Raw genomic sequence first — 16,098 nt, 5'->3', positions numbered from 1 at the left:
TTTGCCGTTATTTTAGCAGCTGGAATATCATATCAAAACTCCCTTTTTATTGATTATTTTAAATCCTTTTTTGTCCAAAAAAACTGATTTTTCACCCATGAAATTATACGTATCGTGGATTAAAATGGAACTGATGGTTGCAGCAGAACAAACAATTGGTGAATCCAAATGTGGAGATGTGTGTTTATATATTGCTTCTCAAAGGAAAAGCAACGTATTAGGTAAAATGTACTTGTTGCTTTGCATATTATTGTTTTGGATTCCAAGGAATCAAGACCCAACTTTTTTCTTTCCATATTGTTAGTGTTGGTATGATATGTATTCCATATCTAGGGTACAGAAAATAATGAAAAATCATGATAACACTTTTGCAGTAACAATAACAAAACCTATCAGTCTGCTTAGCTAGTAGGGCATTACACAGTGTGTAAATTGGGTTGGAGAATCGGAGTGTATATTAACAACGACTTATACCAGTCAATCTCTTTCTGGGTAAAACAATGGCTACTGTCACTTTTTTTACACTCTTTCGTTTTCTTTGTCATTGTCATTTCTCCAGTCAACCGACCAAGCAAAGAATCATTATGTAATGACAATGTCTCCTGAGAGTCCTGCAAGAATTCGCTGATTTAAAATGCACTTCTCTTCGGTTCTAATTCAAATATACGATGAGTCACAAATAGTACTAGTTTTGACACACTCTTTGTAGTAGTTTGGGGAGGGACTAAAATAATTCGAGAACAAGTTTAGGTTAACAAAGATTACTTTAGGGGCAGTTTGCACTGCTTTTCAAAGGCTTAATTTCTGAGAAGATAATAACTTTTTTTTCCAAAGCATATTTATTCCTAAGCAAGTTAATGGCGATAGTGTTGTTTTTTCTCATGATTTTGAATTCAAGCCACTACATCTACTGTTTTGATTATTATTAGAAAGAATATTATGAATTTGAATATAAATCAAATTCAAACCCAAAATATAAATTTATAAAATATAAAAAATAACATAATTAATTACAAAAAATTTGAAACATTCAACCATCATTGAAAGATACATTATAATATATCTGAAATTCAAAAATCAACGATTATATCTTTTCGTTTCGTGAATTTAAAAAGTAAAAAAAAAAGGTTCTGCAATAGTTGAAGTAAGGTTAAACAGTCTCCCACTGAGCAGACACTCAAGAAGAATGCACAGTAGAATTTAACGTAGATGAAAGGCATTGGAAATGATAAAATCATTAATACAAACAATGTTCATACCTAACTAAGGTGACCAAAATGGACGTGCCTTAAATTCAGTTCATCATTTGCAGTCCACAGGTTGCAGTTACACCACGTGATTGTATGCGACACCTATTTCACGCATATATTGTTGCTATCACTGGTCTCAGTAATACATAACCCAAAAAGGTTGTGCATGTAGTATGTGTTGGTTTCATGTATATATAAAAGGTACGTGATAAATAGCCAGCATATGTTTGTTGTTATAGCATAAACAACAAAAATGGAAGAACATATAGGATAATCTATCATCTTCCAATACCTAACAATTAAAAGAGCAGTTCTAATCATATGTCTCCCTTTCTATCCCTCAAAAACATGAATATTTCCAAGTTACATAAAGGTACAAAATCTTATATTTATATAGTAAAAGCAAACTACTATACAATTATTATAAAAAGGAATGAGAATGGGATTAATTTTGTTTTTCTATTTCAAGAGAATACTATGGAATATGTGATTGAAACTAACAGCCCCCAAATTCTGTAACCGAGAAAGAAGAAGCCTTATCGGGCATGTTCCCAGCATGGCGTAGCCCTAGAGTGAGAGAAACATCACTAGCCGTGGTCCCGAACCTTATGAGAGTTGAACCAATGTCAGTGTTACCAGCGATGGTCCCATAATCTGCTGCTGCAACGATGCTGCTGCCACGATGACATGTGTCATCGAAGCCAGCTAATAATCTTTGGTGGATATCCGAGTCATGAGGGGTTGTGGTGGTGAAAGGCTGGGAGATGGGTGGCGCCACCTCCGTTGCCGTGGTGTTGGCGGTTGAGGTATTATTAGTAGTGGTAGTGGTAGTGGCGGTGGTGGGAGGAACACTACTAATGGTGGTGTTGGTTTTTTGTTTTTCCGAGAAGCATTGTTTACTGATTGCGATGAGTGAAGGGTCGTTTTCGATGGCATTTATTTCGGATCTTTTGTCTGCCGCTGCCGTCGTTGTAGAAGCTGTAGGAGGTGGTGGTAGCAGTGATGTTAATGTGCCACCTGCCACGCATACTGTGGCTGTTGAAGGCGTTGATGTTTGTGCAATATTGTTGTTGTCCTTTACGTTCCTTTCTTTATTATCCCCCTCTTCTTCTTTAGACTCTTGCTGGTACATGTCTTCCACCATAGGTTTCCACAACCGAACCCTGGCATTTATGAACCAATTTGAAACCTGAAAAAACATCATCTTCATTACAATGCATTTAAAATCCCAGACAATTAAAGACAAACAAATTATGATACCCATTACATACCAAATCATGCATATTATAAACTGTGTAATTTAACTTAAATAACTAAATAAGTGGTTCCAACGTCATTAGATTAATGTTCCACATTATGAACCAGTCCAAAAAGGGACCCCAAGAAACAATAAGTAATAAATAATTAAGGGGGACTATTCATCAGCTAGCTATAATATCTTTCCTCTCATGTTGCTGAATGATGTCTGCTTCTTACAGAAAGCTCCAAAAAGCAGTGATTATTGGGGGGACCTCCAATCGCTGTATTTATTACCCAGTTATAAATCATAAAAGACTCCAAAAGCAGTGATTATGGGGGGACCTCCAATCGCTGTATTTATACCCATTATAAATCATAAAAGACATAGAATTAGAATTATGTTTCTTTCCTATCGCACTTGGCTGCCCCCACGTTTTTCTTTCATTTGCCTTCCATGCAACTAAAATACTGTAAAAAGAAAAACCTAACTGACTAAGAATTACCCATCTTTAACTAACACTTGACTCACAATCTTACCAGATTCTAATTAGTCTTAATTATAACCAAACTCTTCAAATTAGTAATGTATTATGGAGCTTTATGATGTGGTTAGAGGTGTCATACTGAGTATTTGATATGAGAGAGAAAGTGGCAAACTTTATGTTTCATCTATTGCGTACTTTATCTCGCCTTTTAAATATAATCATCTGCTAAGTTTTTCCCCATTCAGTATTTAGCAATTTATACGTCTCTATTTGTCAGTAATATTATGCAGTGAAAGTGAAAGAAAAGACCAACTGATTTCTCGATAAGCCAGTCTGTCGAGCCAGTAGATGCTTATCCGCATCGCTTGGGTACCTGAGAAAGAGACCAGTGAATGATATCAGAGCTATTGCCTAAAACCGTTAAAGAGACAACCCCCTTGTATATCACCATAGATGCGATTGAACCTTTCCTTATTTACCATGCATGGGCGCGAGAATCCAAGAGAAAGAAAGATCATCACACACACCAGCAGCAGTTTGCACAAGTAAAGAAGACGACAGTAACTTTTTTTATCAACACAGTAACTTTTATTAACAGCAGAAAGGATGAATAAAAATGACAATATGAACAGTTAAAAAAAGGTTCAGAAGGCATGTCATCTGTGATATGATGCTTAAATAAGTTGTCCTTTTTTTGAATACGAATTGCTCGGTTTTTGATTGACCAAGTAAAGAGAGAAATGAAGGTTTTGAACTTTTTGGCTGACGAGACATGCATCCCAAGAACACTGCATTACTGTTTTCTCTAAACACAGACCGAAAGTATGACAAAGTAGAAACAAAAACTTGGATTTTATGTGGCTATTATGTGTCATTATCTCATAAACTTAATTATATGATAGCTTGTCTTTCAACCCTTTTAGCTCCTTTTCTATACTTTTAATAGTATCCAATAAATTAAGAAATATGCAGATTCTATTGTTTGGACTAGTGTCAGATATAATAGGTAAAAGGAAAACGTACGGGTGGAGAAAATGTTCGAAAAGCCAGGCCCTTAAAATGTTGACAGATCGTTCAGGCAGGCCCCTTTGGGTCTCCAAGCTTCATGTTCCATCATTCCCATTTGATGGAATGCTCTTTGTTGTCTTAAGCTTTGTTCTAACATCCTCAGCCTCGGTGTCTCCCCTTTGGTTATGCCGGCTGTTCCAGCACCATCTTTTTCACCCAACAGCTCACAGCTACGCTTCAATGTCCGGATATGGCGTCTTTCAAGCACCTAAAATGCCTCGACATCGCCTTCTGAGCGAGGGCGGTGTAAGCACTGCGGCAGCAAAGCCCATCACTAGATCAATGATTAACCACCGTTTGCATTTGTTCACAGTAATTGTTGTATCTCCGGTCCACCTGCAAGCAACCATCAATTGTTATACATTGTTGTTAATCACAGTTCACGATGAAATATAATAATATGAAAAATGACATGACTTGACATTGGAAAAGAAGAGAATAGCAAGTTTCAATTTGAGAATTTTACAACCCCAAAAAACATTTTCACATTACTTGGTTGCTGTTTAAGGAAACCCGCCCAAAAGAAGTATATGCATGAATCAAAGATTGATATGCGGTGAAATGATTGTTAATGGGGATGTGGGAATAAAGAATATCCTACACCATCTTTCTCCCATTATAGGCTACAACCAATTGATGACAAGCTTGGGTGTCTAAACAAAAAACAAAATAGAAAAGAAAGGGAAAATAAGCTACGACTTCTGATATTTCAATGGCTTTCATTGCAATATTCTATTTGCAGTAGCTTCGCTATAGTTTTGTATGTAATATGGGTGGGTTAATAGTCAGCTTCCATATAGAAGAAACGTCGCACCAGCCTAAGAGCCACCGAAGAATAGCCCCAGATTTTTGGAATAGAAAAATCAAAGGCTTAAATCAAACTCTACCAACTAGATTCTTTTGAGTACCCGACTGCACCAGCCGGCTTTGCTCTATCTGGGTTTTCTTTGTTGAAAATAAATAAATTGGTGACTACAGGTTAAAAAAGATTATTGGGTCAATGACTCTTGAAGGAGAGAGAATAAGATGGGAAATAGAGAAAGAGATTAGGCTACATGCCTCATCAAGCATGGATAAAGTTTGACCTTCCTTCTTTGATGTTCGATCTATCAGCTGCTGATAAAGCAGGGAGATCCTTTGTTGATGAAGAAGATCCTTCGCCGCCAATACTATCCGGATTAGAACTAGGTTTGTGTTGTTTCTGCCGAGTTTTTCTTCTTAACTGACCTCTTCCACACTACAGAATTCTTCTAACAATTCTTGAGCGGCTTTGACGTACTTTGAATTCCTCAAAACATTGACCATTCCTAATGAGGAGCCGTACCCGACGTGAAACTGATGGTTTTGTTCCACTCCACCTTGCAAATGCTTGTACTGAAAATGAGGGGTAGGAGTAGCAGAAGACCCTCCACCTTGGTTATGTACAATAACCCCCCAGCTCCCATCCTCAATTCTTCAGCTTTTGCGGCTTCCAAGTGTTGCAAAGATGATAAAGAGTGAAAGGCCTTGTCCTTCTACAACGGTAACCGCCGATTTCACTTGGGTTACCTCCTTCATGGGAACTATCGGGAACCCAAGTGAATTGAGGTGGAAAAGCCCCTCCCGGACCCGATACATTAAACCCTTGAAGAGAAGTTTGACGGAGAGGAGGAGACGGTGACCTTGGCTGTGGATTCATCAGGAAAAGATGCATGGCAGATGCTGAGTCGGCATGAATGCTTGGTAACTGCTGTCGAGCTAAACTGTCACGGTTATTGTGGCTCTTCGATTCACCTAACTGTCCCAAACCCCCAACAACACCTGGCCTGTTACTGTACCACTCGTTGGTATTAATCGGTGGTTTTTGCCCTCGATAATTAGCCTGCAAAGGCTGGTCTAATAACTCGGTCGAGGCAGCAGTGGCCGCCACACCCGAAGGGAAATAGAAGATTTCCGATGATATCATGCCCGGTGTTTCGTAAACAGGAAGAGCATTTGATTCTTCCTCCTCGATCCCTACTAATAGCGGAGGTGGTTGCTCAAAGCCTTGAACTCTCAGTTTATCTCTCCGGATCTGTTGTGCTAAGTGAAATTGCTGTTGCTGCTGTTCTTGGTGGCTTATGGCTGATCCTCGAAGCCATTCGAGAAGCTGAAGATACCAGCTGCTTGGTGGTGGTAATCTTGGGACATAGAATTTCGTAGAACTATTGCTCCTCCTGAATTGGAATTTGATGGTGAACCTTGGTGTAGTGCTGAGAAACAATCGCTACTCCCATACCAATATCTTCTTCTTCATGATTCCCTCTAGCACACGTTCCTTTCACCTTTTTCGCTGCTTAAAAATGGATCCATAAGATAACTCACAAAAAAAAATCAAATAACACCCATCTTGAAAAAACTGTGTTATCCATCATAAAAAGAAAGAAGGAAAAGAGGATCAAATTCTCAGATAAGGAAAGGAAAACAATGAAAAGAAAGCTAATGAAATGGGTTTTTGTTTATCAATCTTTTCGAATTTGTTGTAACCCTCCTAATCATTTTCAGCTTCGGGTATATATATATAGATAAATTTAAAGAATATGTTGAGAGAGCGTATATGTATGTGTATGTAGATATAGGCAGACCGCAGACCGCAGACCTTGTTAGAGTTGCAGAGTATGAAAGCACATAGACATCGTTGTCTCTTCTATGGTATTGAAAGCTTCTTCAATTCCCTCCCTCTTCTTTTTCCTCTCTCTTTTCCCAATATAGGTGTGTGTTGCCTCTCTGTCTGTCGTCTCTCTCTCTCCTTTGCAGAACTGACCCCTTTTCTATCATTTATTATTTCTTTTACTTTTTGTAATCACCTTATAAACAAAAGAGGTTAAATATGAGGCAAAAACAATTATACAAATATAAATAAAAAAATCTATTTTTCTCAGGTAAACATGATCATAGACCTGGCCCCTCCCTCGAGAGATGAGAAAATATCAGAAAAGAGAGAAGTGGCTATTCTTTCTTACTCGCCACTTTTTACTCATTTTCATATGCTACTGTGTTTTTGTTTTTTCTCATTTTTTAATTAATTTTATTGCTATATGATAATAAATAGAAGTCTGGTGGAAACTTTTAATTTCATATGATACATAAGATTATGGAATAAAATACTCTATTGATAAATTTAGAATGTTTTTATATTTTGTAAAAATAACATATGATAACATTTTAAATTTATTTCTTATAAGAAATAATAATATATTATTATTTAAATATAATTAACAGGCATGTGACTTAGGAGATAAATTGTTGAATTTTAAAAATAATTTATTTTTCTAAATAATAAGAATAGAAGAAAAAGACTACTTTGGTATTAATTTATTAGATTATTATCAATTACAAGAGTAGCCCTATCTATAAATTTAGATTAAAATCACTCTACACAAGTTGGTAATTTTAGGAAAAAAATAAAGAAATAATTGTTTGTTTCGTGGTCCATGGTGGATAAAAACTTTAAAAAATTTTGAGTTGTATATTGTGTTCACTATTTTATTTTTAGTAGTAGATGAAAAATAATTTTAATAAAATTACGCTGAAAAGTGGGGCATTATTGTAATTTTAAAAAAGATGTCCTTTGGAAACCAACGCAAACTACGGAATAAAATAAAGATAAGGTCAGTACAGAGTCATTTCAATGATCCAAACTACCACCATCCTGCTGTATGTTCAAAATGACTAAATACTCTAGCTATCATTGTGTATACTCATCAATGGCAATAGTTGTAAAGGCAAAAACGTATTTCACATTTTTCTTGCATTAATGACAAAAAGGAAAATCCGACGGGGAGAGCTATGACGAGCAAAAAATAAAACTTATCTTATAACTAGAATTTTATTAAGAGATATATTAACCCAAAGGCTAAGGCCATAATCAATGTTATATAAATTATTATTAACTTTTAAAATTTATTAACACGTCATCTCTTATTAAATTTAAGAATATAATAAATTAAATACAAAATTTACCTACATTTAGAAATTTAACTACCTTCGTCGACTTTTGTATCCCTTCCCTTTACTAATAATATGGTTACTTCTAAAAAGTATTCTCAAATTATCGTCTAAATTTTAAAAATATTGTAATTGTACCTTAAACAATGAAAGAGATGAATATGATGGGAGGTGCCTGACCCCAATGTTTTAAGTTTTTAGGATCTTAATCATGCAAATAATTAAATTAAATTTTGATCTTCTAAATTCATTAGATCCTTAGATAATTTAACTTCCTTTAATATTCACTTCTAACCTTGTTTTTGTCCTCAAAGTATTAGCATGATATCAATCTAACCCTTCCACAAGCTTACTATTAAGTTTGGCGTTAAATGCATGCACTAATCTAATACTAATCATATTTGAAACAAGTATACACATAATGTGTAGATAATTTGAATCTAATATATTTAAAAGAAAACAATTCCTTTGAAATTTGAGTAATCTTTGATTTTTTAGCACATTAAATATAAGTTATCAATACGATAAGTATACAATTGATCAGTATCTTTAAGTTATGTAACACATTAGATTTAAATCGATATCTAATACTTAATATATTGTTAAATTAATGAAATAATTCAATTAATACAATTAATATATTATAAAAATCAAAGACCAGATTAATGTTTAAACCATAATTGAGTAATCTTTGATTTTTTAGCACATTAAATAAAGTTACAATACGATAAGTATACAGATCAGTATCTTTAAGTTATGTAACACATTAGATTTAATCGATATCTAATACTTAAATAATTGTTAAATTAATGAAATATTCAATTAATACAATTCATATATTATAAAAATCAAAGACCAGATTAATGTTTAAACCATATTTAGAATTTTTGATGACTTAACCCTACTAATTATGGAATATTTGTTATGTTTTCTCTTGAAACTTTATGTAATTATAAATTAATTAATCGAATAATAACACTTGCAACTGTAAGATATTTTTTTGATTCAATTTTGGCCCTTAATGAAAATCATGTCTTTGTCTATGTGCTTAAGGATTTGGATTTCAAGGTTTGAGCTCGACACTAATATTTTTTTTCCTTTTTGTTTATATTGTTATTGTTAATTATGTCGTCTTCAAAAATCCGACTTTTGACATTTTTATCTTTTAATTTAAATTAGCTATTACCCAAAGCTCCACCAATCTAATAAATGATACCTTAATTATCTGAACCTTAGCTACACAACTATTTATGCTAATTCTTTTATCGGCATAAAACCAAACAGTAACAAAATTTAAAATTCTGGTGCACTTATAATTAACAATAAATAACTTTTAATACACAGCATGGAACAACTTACAATTAGTTTTTGAAACTAAAATAATCATAAATTATTAATAAAGAGCCATGAACTTAATTTATGATCAAGTTTTTTAGATTAGTTATATAATCTCTTATTATGCATACATGTTTGTGGCAATGTTTTTGTTAGCATTGACTAGCTATGCTAATAGTTATAATAACTTACTATATGAAAAAATAATTATATAATTTTTATCATTATACAAATCATTATAATGGATTTTCTTAAAATGAACAAATGTATAATAGACTACATATATATATATATATATTATAATCTTGATTAGATTTCAAATTCAACCCCTCTTTCCATCATAATAAAAATAAATAAATGATTTAGATCCTTGAAATCTAAAATGAAGTTTACAAAAATACAAGAATTAGGTCGATGGTGTCGGTTCTCGACCAATAACTATCGATTACGGCCGTGGTTTTATGTGGGTTGTAAGGTGTGAAAGCACACATAACTGCTGTCTGGTTGATAGTGTCAAAATGAGCATGTTTGATTAACCTTTTTTTTATAATCTTGGGTAGTATAAAATAGTAAATGTTCTCAAGAAACTCTCAACCATTTGCATTGAACGCTTATATTCCTATTATTTCTGGTGCTCGACCTGAGACCTTAAGAAATAATAACAATTCATTTACCTCCGAAATCACTGGAGTTCATACTTTTATTTTTTAAATATTATTTACTTCATTTTCATGTCCGAATTAGATGGTTGATTAATCTAAATTACCACAATTAATAGAGGCAAAGGTATAAATTATGTTAAGGGATATGAACTAAAAACTTTATATATGAATTTAGAGGTGCAAATTAGTTAATCAATAGAAAATATAAAATATCTAAATTATATGAAAATTAAATTTCATAGAGTACGATCACACCTCAACACCTTCTCAATCCATCTTGATAATTATAATATGCATAAAGGTCCTATATTGTGATCGCTTAGATAATTATACAATTATTAATCATTATTACTTTAATTAGAGTTACATATAATATGGTCACAACTATAAAGGACCCTTATTTGTGTTTTCTTCAAATGTATATACATGTATTTTGTTTTCCCTCGAAATTCAATATTATATGTAACCGAAAAATGAAGATAAAAGAGACACAAAATTTACGTGGAAAAACCCCTGAATAATATAGGGTAAAACCACGGGCAACGGTAGAAGAATTTCACTATGAAAAAATAGGAATTACATCCTCTCTCGATCTACCAATGAGAAAACAATGATATTCTCTCTGATAAAAAGGAAAAACAACTATCAAGAAACTCTCTAAATTCTCTCTAGTATTGGAAGAAAGCTAGAATGCTTTGGGATGATTTTTGAAGCTAAATGAGCTAGGGTATTTATAGTTGAAGCTTAAGGACTAATTTGTAAATACCCTAAATTACAATGACTAAATTTGAGGTTTTACCCATACCTAAAATCAACAAAAACTGCACCACTTTCGGTGCCTAATAATCCAATGCAATTTCGGTGCATTTGTTTTTTCAACAATCTTCCACTTGAAGATTTGATTGGAACAATCATATCTTCACACCATTCTTTCTACCTTGTACCTTCATGTTGCTTACGTTTATGACAGGCCACAGGAGGATCGACACCAATTAAATTTATCAGTATTGATCGCCTTCGTCATTAAATCTGCTATGTTGTCTTTGGTATGGATCTTCTGCATATCTATCGCCCATTCTCCACCTTTTCACGATGAAATGGTATGAACTCGTATGTGCTTTGTCCTTGAATGAATGCTGGATTCCTTGCTAAATGCAAGGCGCTTGACTGTCACAAAACAGAGAGACATACTCTTGATTGTGCCCAAGCTCCTCAATAGCATCTTCAACCAAATTGCTTCTTTACTGGCTTGTGTAGCTGCTACATATTCTGCTCTGTTTGGATGTAGCCAAACTGACTGTAATTTTGAAACCCAGCTTACAGCTCCACCAGCAACTTTGAACACATATCATGTAGTAGATTAAATCCCCTGCATAGTCAGAATCTACATACCTATTGATTAGTAAGTTTGATCCTCCGTAACATAATGTAATATTTGAGGTCCCTTTGATGTATCTTAGGATCCTCTTTACAATATTCCAATGCTCTTTGCCTGGATTCGCCATGTACCGACTAACCACTCCCACTGCTTGTGCAATGTCTGGTCTTGTGCATATCATAGCGAACATTAAACTTCCCACTGTTGATGCATACAGTACTCGAGACATCTCCATCCTCTCTTCTTCACTGCTAGGACTCATACTGAGGATATTTGAAGTTAATAGGAAGAGGGTAGAAATTGGCTTACAATCTTGCATGTTGAATCGTGACAAGATCTTCTTCAAGTAATTCTTTTGTGAAAGCCAAATCTTCCTATTACTTCTGTCTCGGTGAATTTGCATCCCTAGAATCTTGTTTGCTGATCCTAAGTCCTTCATTTCAAATTCCCTAGCCAGTTGTGCCTTCAATTCTTCAATATGATCTTTGTTGGGTCCTGCAACCAACATGCCATCCACATACAACAGCAATATAACAAAATCGTTATCACCAGACCTCTTGAAATAAGTACAAGGGTCTGCATTAAGTCTGTTGTATCCAAGGCACATAATGAAGGAATCAAATCTCTTATACCAACACCTCGGCGCCTGCTTTAGACCGTACATAGATTTGTTCAACCTGCAAACCAAGTTCTTCTTTTCGTCTTCTTCAAAACCTTCAGGATGGAGCATATAAATCTCTTCTTCAAGATTTTCATGAAGAAAAGCTGTTTTAACATCTAGCTGTTCCAGATGTAAATTCAATGTAGCACACATTGCCAAGACTACTCGAACTATTGTTAGTCGAACCACAGGAGAAAAAAATTCATTGAAATCAATACCTTCTTTCTGAGCATATCCTTTGACCACCAGTCTTGTACGATACATCTCCACTTGATCGTCACCATTTCGCTTGATTTTGAAAACCCATTTGTTACCAATTGGCTTCCTTCCTTGTGGTAGTGGCACAAGGTCCCATGTATTATTTTTATGAAGGGCTTCGATTTCTTCTTGCATCGTATTCATCCACAGTGAAGCATCTGAGCTGTTTATTGCCTCCTGATATGTTGATGGCTCACCGTCCTCTGATTGACGAGTTGTTGGAGCTTCATAACTCTCTGGTTCTTGTTCATCATGTGCTGGTTCTGCTTCAGAAGAATCTCCTTGTTCAAACTCCTTTTCTACATGTATCTGTGTAGTCTCTGACTTTTCAGCACTGTCATTGTCTTCTTTTCTTTATAGTTTATCTTCTACAAAGATAACATCCCTGCTAATGATCACTTTGTGGGCAGTGGGATCTCACAAGCGATACCCCTTTACTCCATCAGCATACCCCAAGAATTTGTATTTTCTGGATTTTGGATCCAACTTTGAAATTTCTTGGGCGTTATACATCACATACACAATACTTCCAAATACATGGAGGTTTGAATAATCAACTGGTTTACCAGTCCACATCTCCATTGGTGTCTTCAGCTCTATTGCAGTTGATGGAGCTCGATTCACCAAATAATAGGCGGTATTGAATGTTTCTGCCCAAAATGATTTTTCTAGGCCTGCGTCCCTCAACATTGCTCTTGTTCTTTCTAACAAGGTTCTGTTCATCCGCTCTGCCACTCCATTTTGTTAAGGAGTGTTCGCCACTGTGAACTGTCTTTTGATGCCTTCTTTCCTACAAAAGTCATCAAATTCTTCGCTTGTGTATTCTCCTCCATTATCTGTTCTGAAACATTTGATCTTATTTCCAGAATCAAGTTCCACCCGCGCTTTGAAGTTTTTGAAAGTTGAAAACACGTCTGACTTCTTCTTAATAGGGTGCACCCAACATCTCTTGAAATAGTCAGCAATAAATGAGACAAAGTATTTCGCTCCACCTAGGGACGTTACTGGTGCTTGCCATACGTCAGAGTGAACTAATTCTAGAACACTTTTGCCTCTAGAATTTGATGTGTTGAATTTCAATCGGTGCTGCTTACTTGTTATGCAATGCTCACAAAGGAAGTGATACCTTTGTTAAGCCTGGAAGTAGCTTTTGCTCCACAAGGACTTTCATTCCTTGTTCTGACATTGTCCAAGTTTCTTATGCCATAGCATTGCAGAATCTGAACTACATGAGGCAACAGAGGCTTCTGCTTCTAGCAATGTCTCTCCCTTCAGAATTTACAAGTTTGCAGCTATCTTTTCACCTTTCAGCACCACAAGCGCTCCACGAAACACCTTCATGATTCCTTTCTGTGTTTCAATCTTGCTAGCATTATTATCCAACAATCCGTAGGATAATAAAATTTTCTTCAGACCTTTCACGTGCCGCACATCTCGAACAACTTTAATTGTTTCATCATACATCTTCAATTTGATGGTTCCCACACCAACGGTCTCTAAGGCATGATCATTGCAACTATACACAGATCCTCCTGAGACAGGTTCATAATGATGGAACCATTCTCTTCTTGAGGTCATGTGATATGTCGCTCCCGAATCAATGAGCCATATATCTGCAAATCTTTTTCTGCCTTCCACGGTGGTTGACGCTTCACAGCATAGAGCATCTCCATCATCTGAAGTGTTTGCGGTATTGCCTTGTGGATTGGAGTTTTTATTTAGACTCCAACAATCCTCCTTCAAGTGACCCTTCTTTCCACAGTGGCAGCACTTTAAATTCTTCTTGCTCCTCGACTTCGATCTACCATGTTTATGACTGCTGCTTTGGCCACGTTCTGTTGATCTCCCTCTCATCGTTGTCAACGCTTCTGTTTGTTGCAGATTTACTTGTCTGTCTTCCTTGTTCTTGCGCCGATTTTCTTCTTGTAGAACAGCAGCTGTAACGTCATCGAAGACTAGACTGGTGACATTACTGTTTGTCAAGTTGATGATGAGTTGATCGTACGAATCTGGTAGACTTTGAAGTAGAGGTTCAGCACGTTCATGTTCTCCTATTTTACAGCTTAAGGATGTAAGCTGAGAAAATAAGGTGTTCAGTGTATTAAGTGCTCCGTCACTGAATATTCTGGCATACGGAGAGTGTACAATTTCCTCTTAAGGAAAATTTTATTGTGCAGCGATGTGGCCTCGTATAATTTGATGAGATGATCCCATATCTCCTTAGCTGTCTTCTTCTCCTCGATGCTTGACAATACTTCATCTGCTAATGCTAGATGAAAGTTTGCCATAGCATTCCCGTCCATCTCGTTCCATTTGATGTCATCTGTGAAATCCACCTGCCTTTCATTGATAGCCGCTAGACACCCGTCTTTCCTTAGGATGGCATTCATCTTCAATTTCCACAATGAGAAATTTCTCCCATGAACTTTTCAATATCAAATTTCGTTGCCATTGCTTCGTTTACGGATAGCTCCCACTATTTCACTATCGTGAATAGTTCTCTGGAACCTTCAAAGAATGGATAATAACTTCTTACTTTCTTATGTGATGAGATGATCCCATATCTCCTTAGCTGTCTTCTTCTCCTCGATGCTTGACAATACTTCATCGCTAATGCTAGATGAAAGTTTGCCATAGCATTCCCGTCCATCTCGTTCCATTTGATGTCATCTGTGAAATCCACCTGCCTTCATTGATAGCCGCTAGACACCCGTCTTTCCTTAGGATGGCATTCATCTTCAATTTCCACAATGAGAAATTTCTCCCATTGAACTTTTCAATATCAAATTTCGTTGCCATTGCTTCGTTTACGGATAGCTCCCACTATTTCACTATCGTGAATAGTTCTCTGGAACCTTCAAAGAATGGATAATAACTTCTACTTTCTTATGTTGGAGGATCCACCTTTTGGTGGCAACCACAAGACAATAAGCAGATATTACACTCTAATCTAGCTCTGATACCAATTGTTGCGGAAGACGGCTATCGGATAGAGCAAAATCGCAACTGATAATTTGAGAAAATAAAAATGAAGATAAAAGACACAAAATTTATGTGGAAAACCCCTGAATAATAGGGTAAAAACCACGGGCAACGGTTAGAAGAATTTCACTATGAGAAAATAGGAATTACAACCTCTCTCGATCTACCAAGGAGAAACATGATAATTCTCTCTTGATAAAAAGGAGAAAACAACTCTCAAGAAACTCTCTAAATTCTCTCTAGTATTGGAAGAAAGCTAGAATGCTTTGGGATGATTTTTGAAGCTAAATGAGCTAGGGTATTTATAATTGAAGCTTAAGGACTAATTTATAAATACCCTAAATTACAATGACTAAATTTAAGGGTTTTACCCATACCTAAAAATCAACAAAAACTGCACCACTTTCTGTGCCTAATAATCCAATGCACTTTCGGTGCATTTGTTTTTTCAACAGCAATAACCTATGAAATATTTTTATCAATTATTTAAATATGAATTATTTAAACACCAATTATTTAAATACAAATTATGTAAATATGAATTATTTAAATTACATAAGATTATCCAAAAATAGGTCATTAAAATACGAAAAGAATAAAAAAAACTAAACATCTAAAATTTCACCGATTAAAATAATTAAAATACTAAAAACTAAATAAAATAATTAAATTTAATTATTTCTTGGTAAGACATGTTTCATCTGTTGGGGAAATCGGGTTATTTCCCACACGAACGTAGTTTCAAAATTGACCTAAAATGTCAAGATCAAAACCACTAAAGGTTACACAGTGAATAAAACCGTCAAACTATTGA

General features: G+C 35.2%; 1 protein-coding gene and 1 pseudogene across 1 annotated transcript; both read right to left on the bottom strand.

The window, feature by feature from the left end:
• Window positions 1-1,518: 1,518 nt before the first annotated feature.
• On the bottom strand, window positions 1,519-2,438 carry LOC120141695 (BEL1-like homeodomain protein 2). The gene is made up of 2 exons (XM_039156492.1): window positions 2,103-2,438; window positions 1,519-2,051 (listed from the first exon to the last, which is right to left on the bottom strand). Exons 1-2 carry the CDS (start codon window positions 2,392-2,394, stop codon window positions 1,747-1,749), a joined length of 597 nt encoding a protein of 198 aa, XP_039012423.1. The 5' UTR covers window positions 2,395-2,438; the 3' UTR covers window positions 1,519-1,746.
• An 818-nt stretch (window positions 2,439-3,256) lies between these two features.
• On the bottom strand, window positions 3,257-6,349 carry LOC120141794 (annotated as a pseudogene).
• Between the last annotated feature and the right edge of the window lie 9,749 nt (window positions 6,350-16,098).

The sequence above is a fragment of the Hibiscus syriacus genome, unplaced genomic scaffold, assembly GCF_006381635.1.
Source record: "Hibiscus syriacus cultivar Baekdansim isolate YM2019G1 unplaced genomic scaffold, ASM638163v2 tig00110813_pilon, whole genome shotgun sequence".
Taxonomy (NCBI): Eukaryota; Viridiplantae; Streptophyta; class Magnoliopsida; order Malvales; family Malvaceae; genus Hibiscus; species Hibiscus syriacus.
This window is presented reverse-complemented; position numbering and strand designations above follow the sequence as displayed.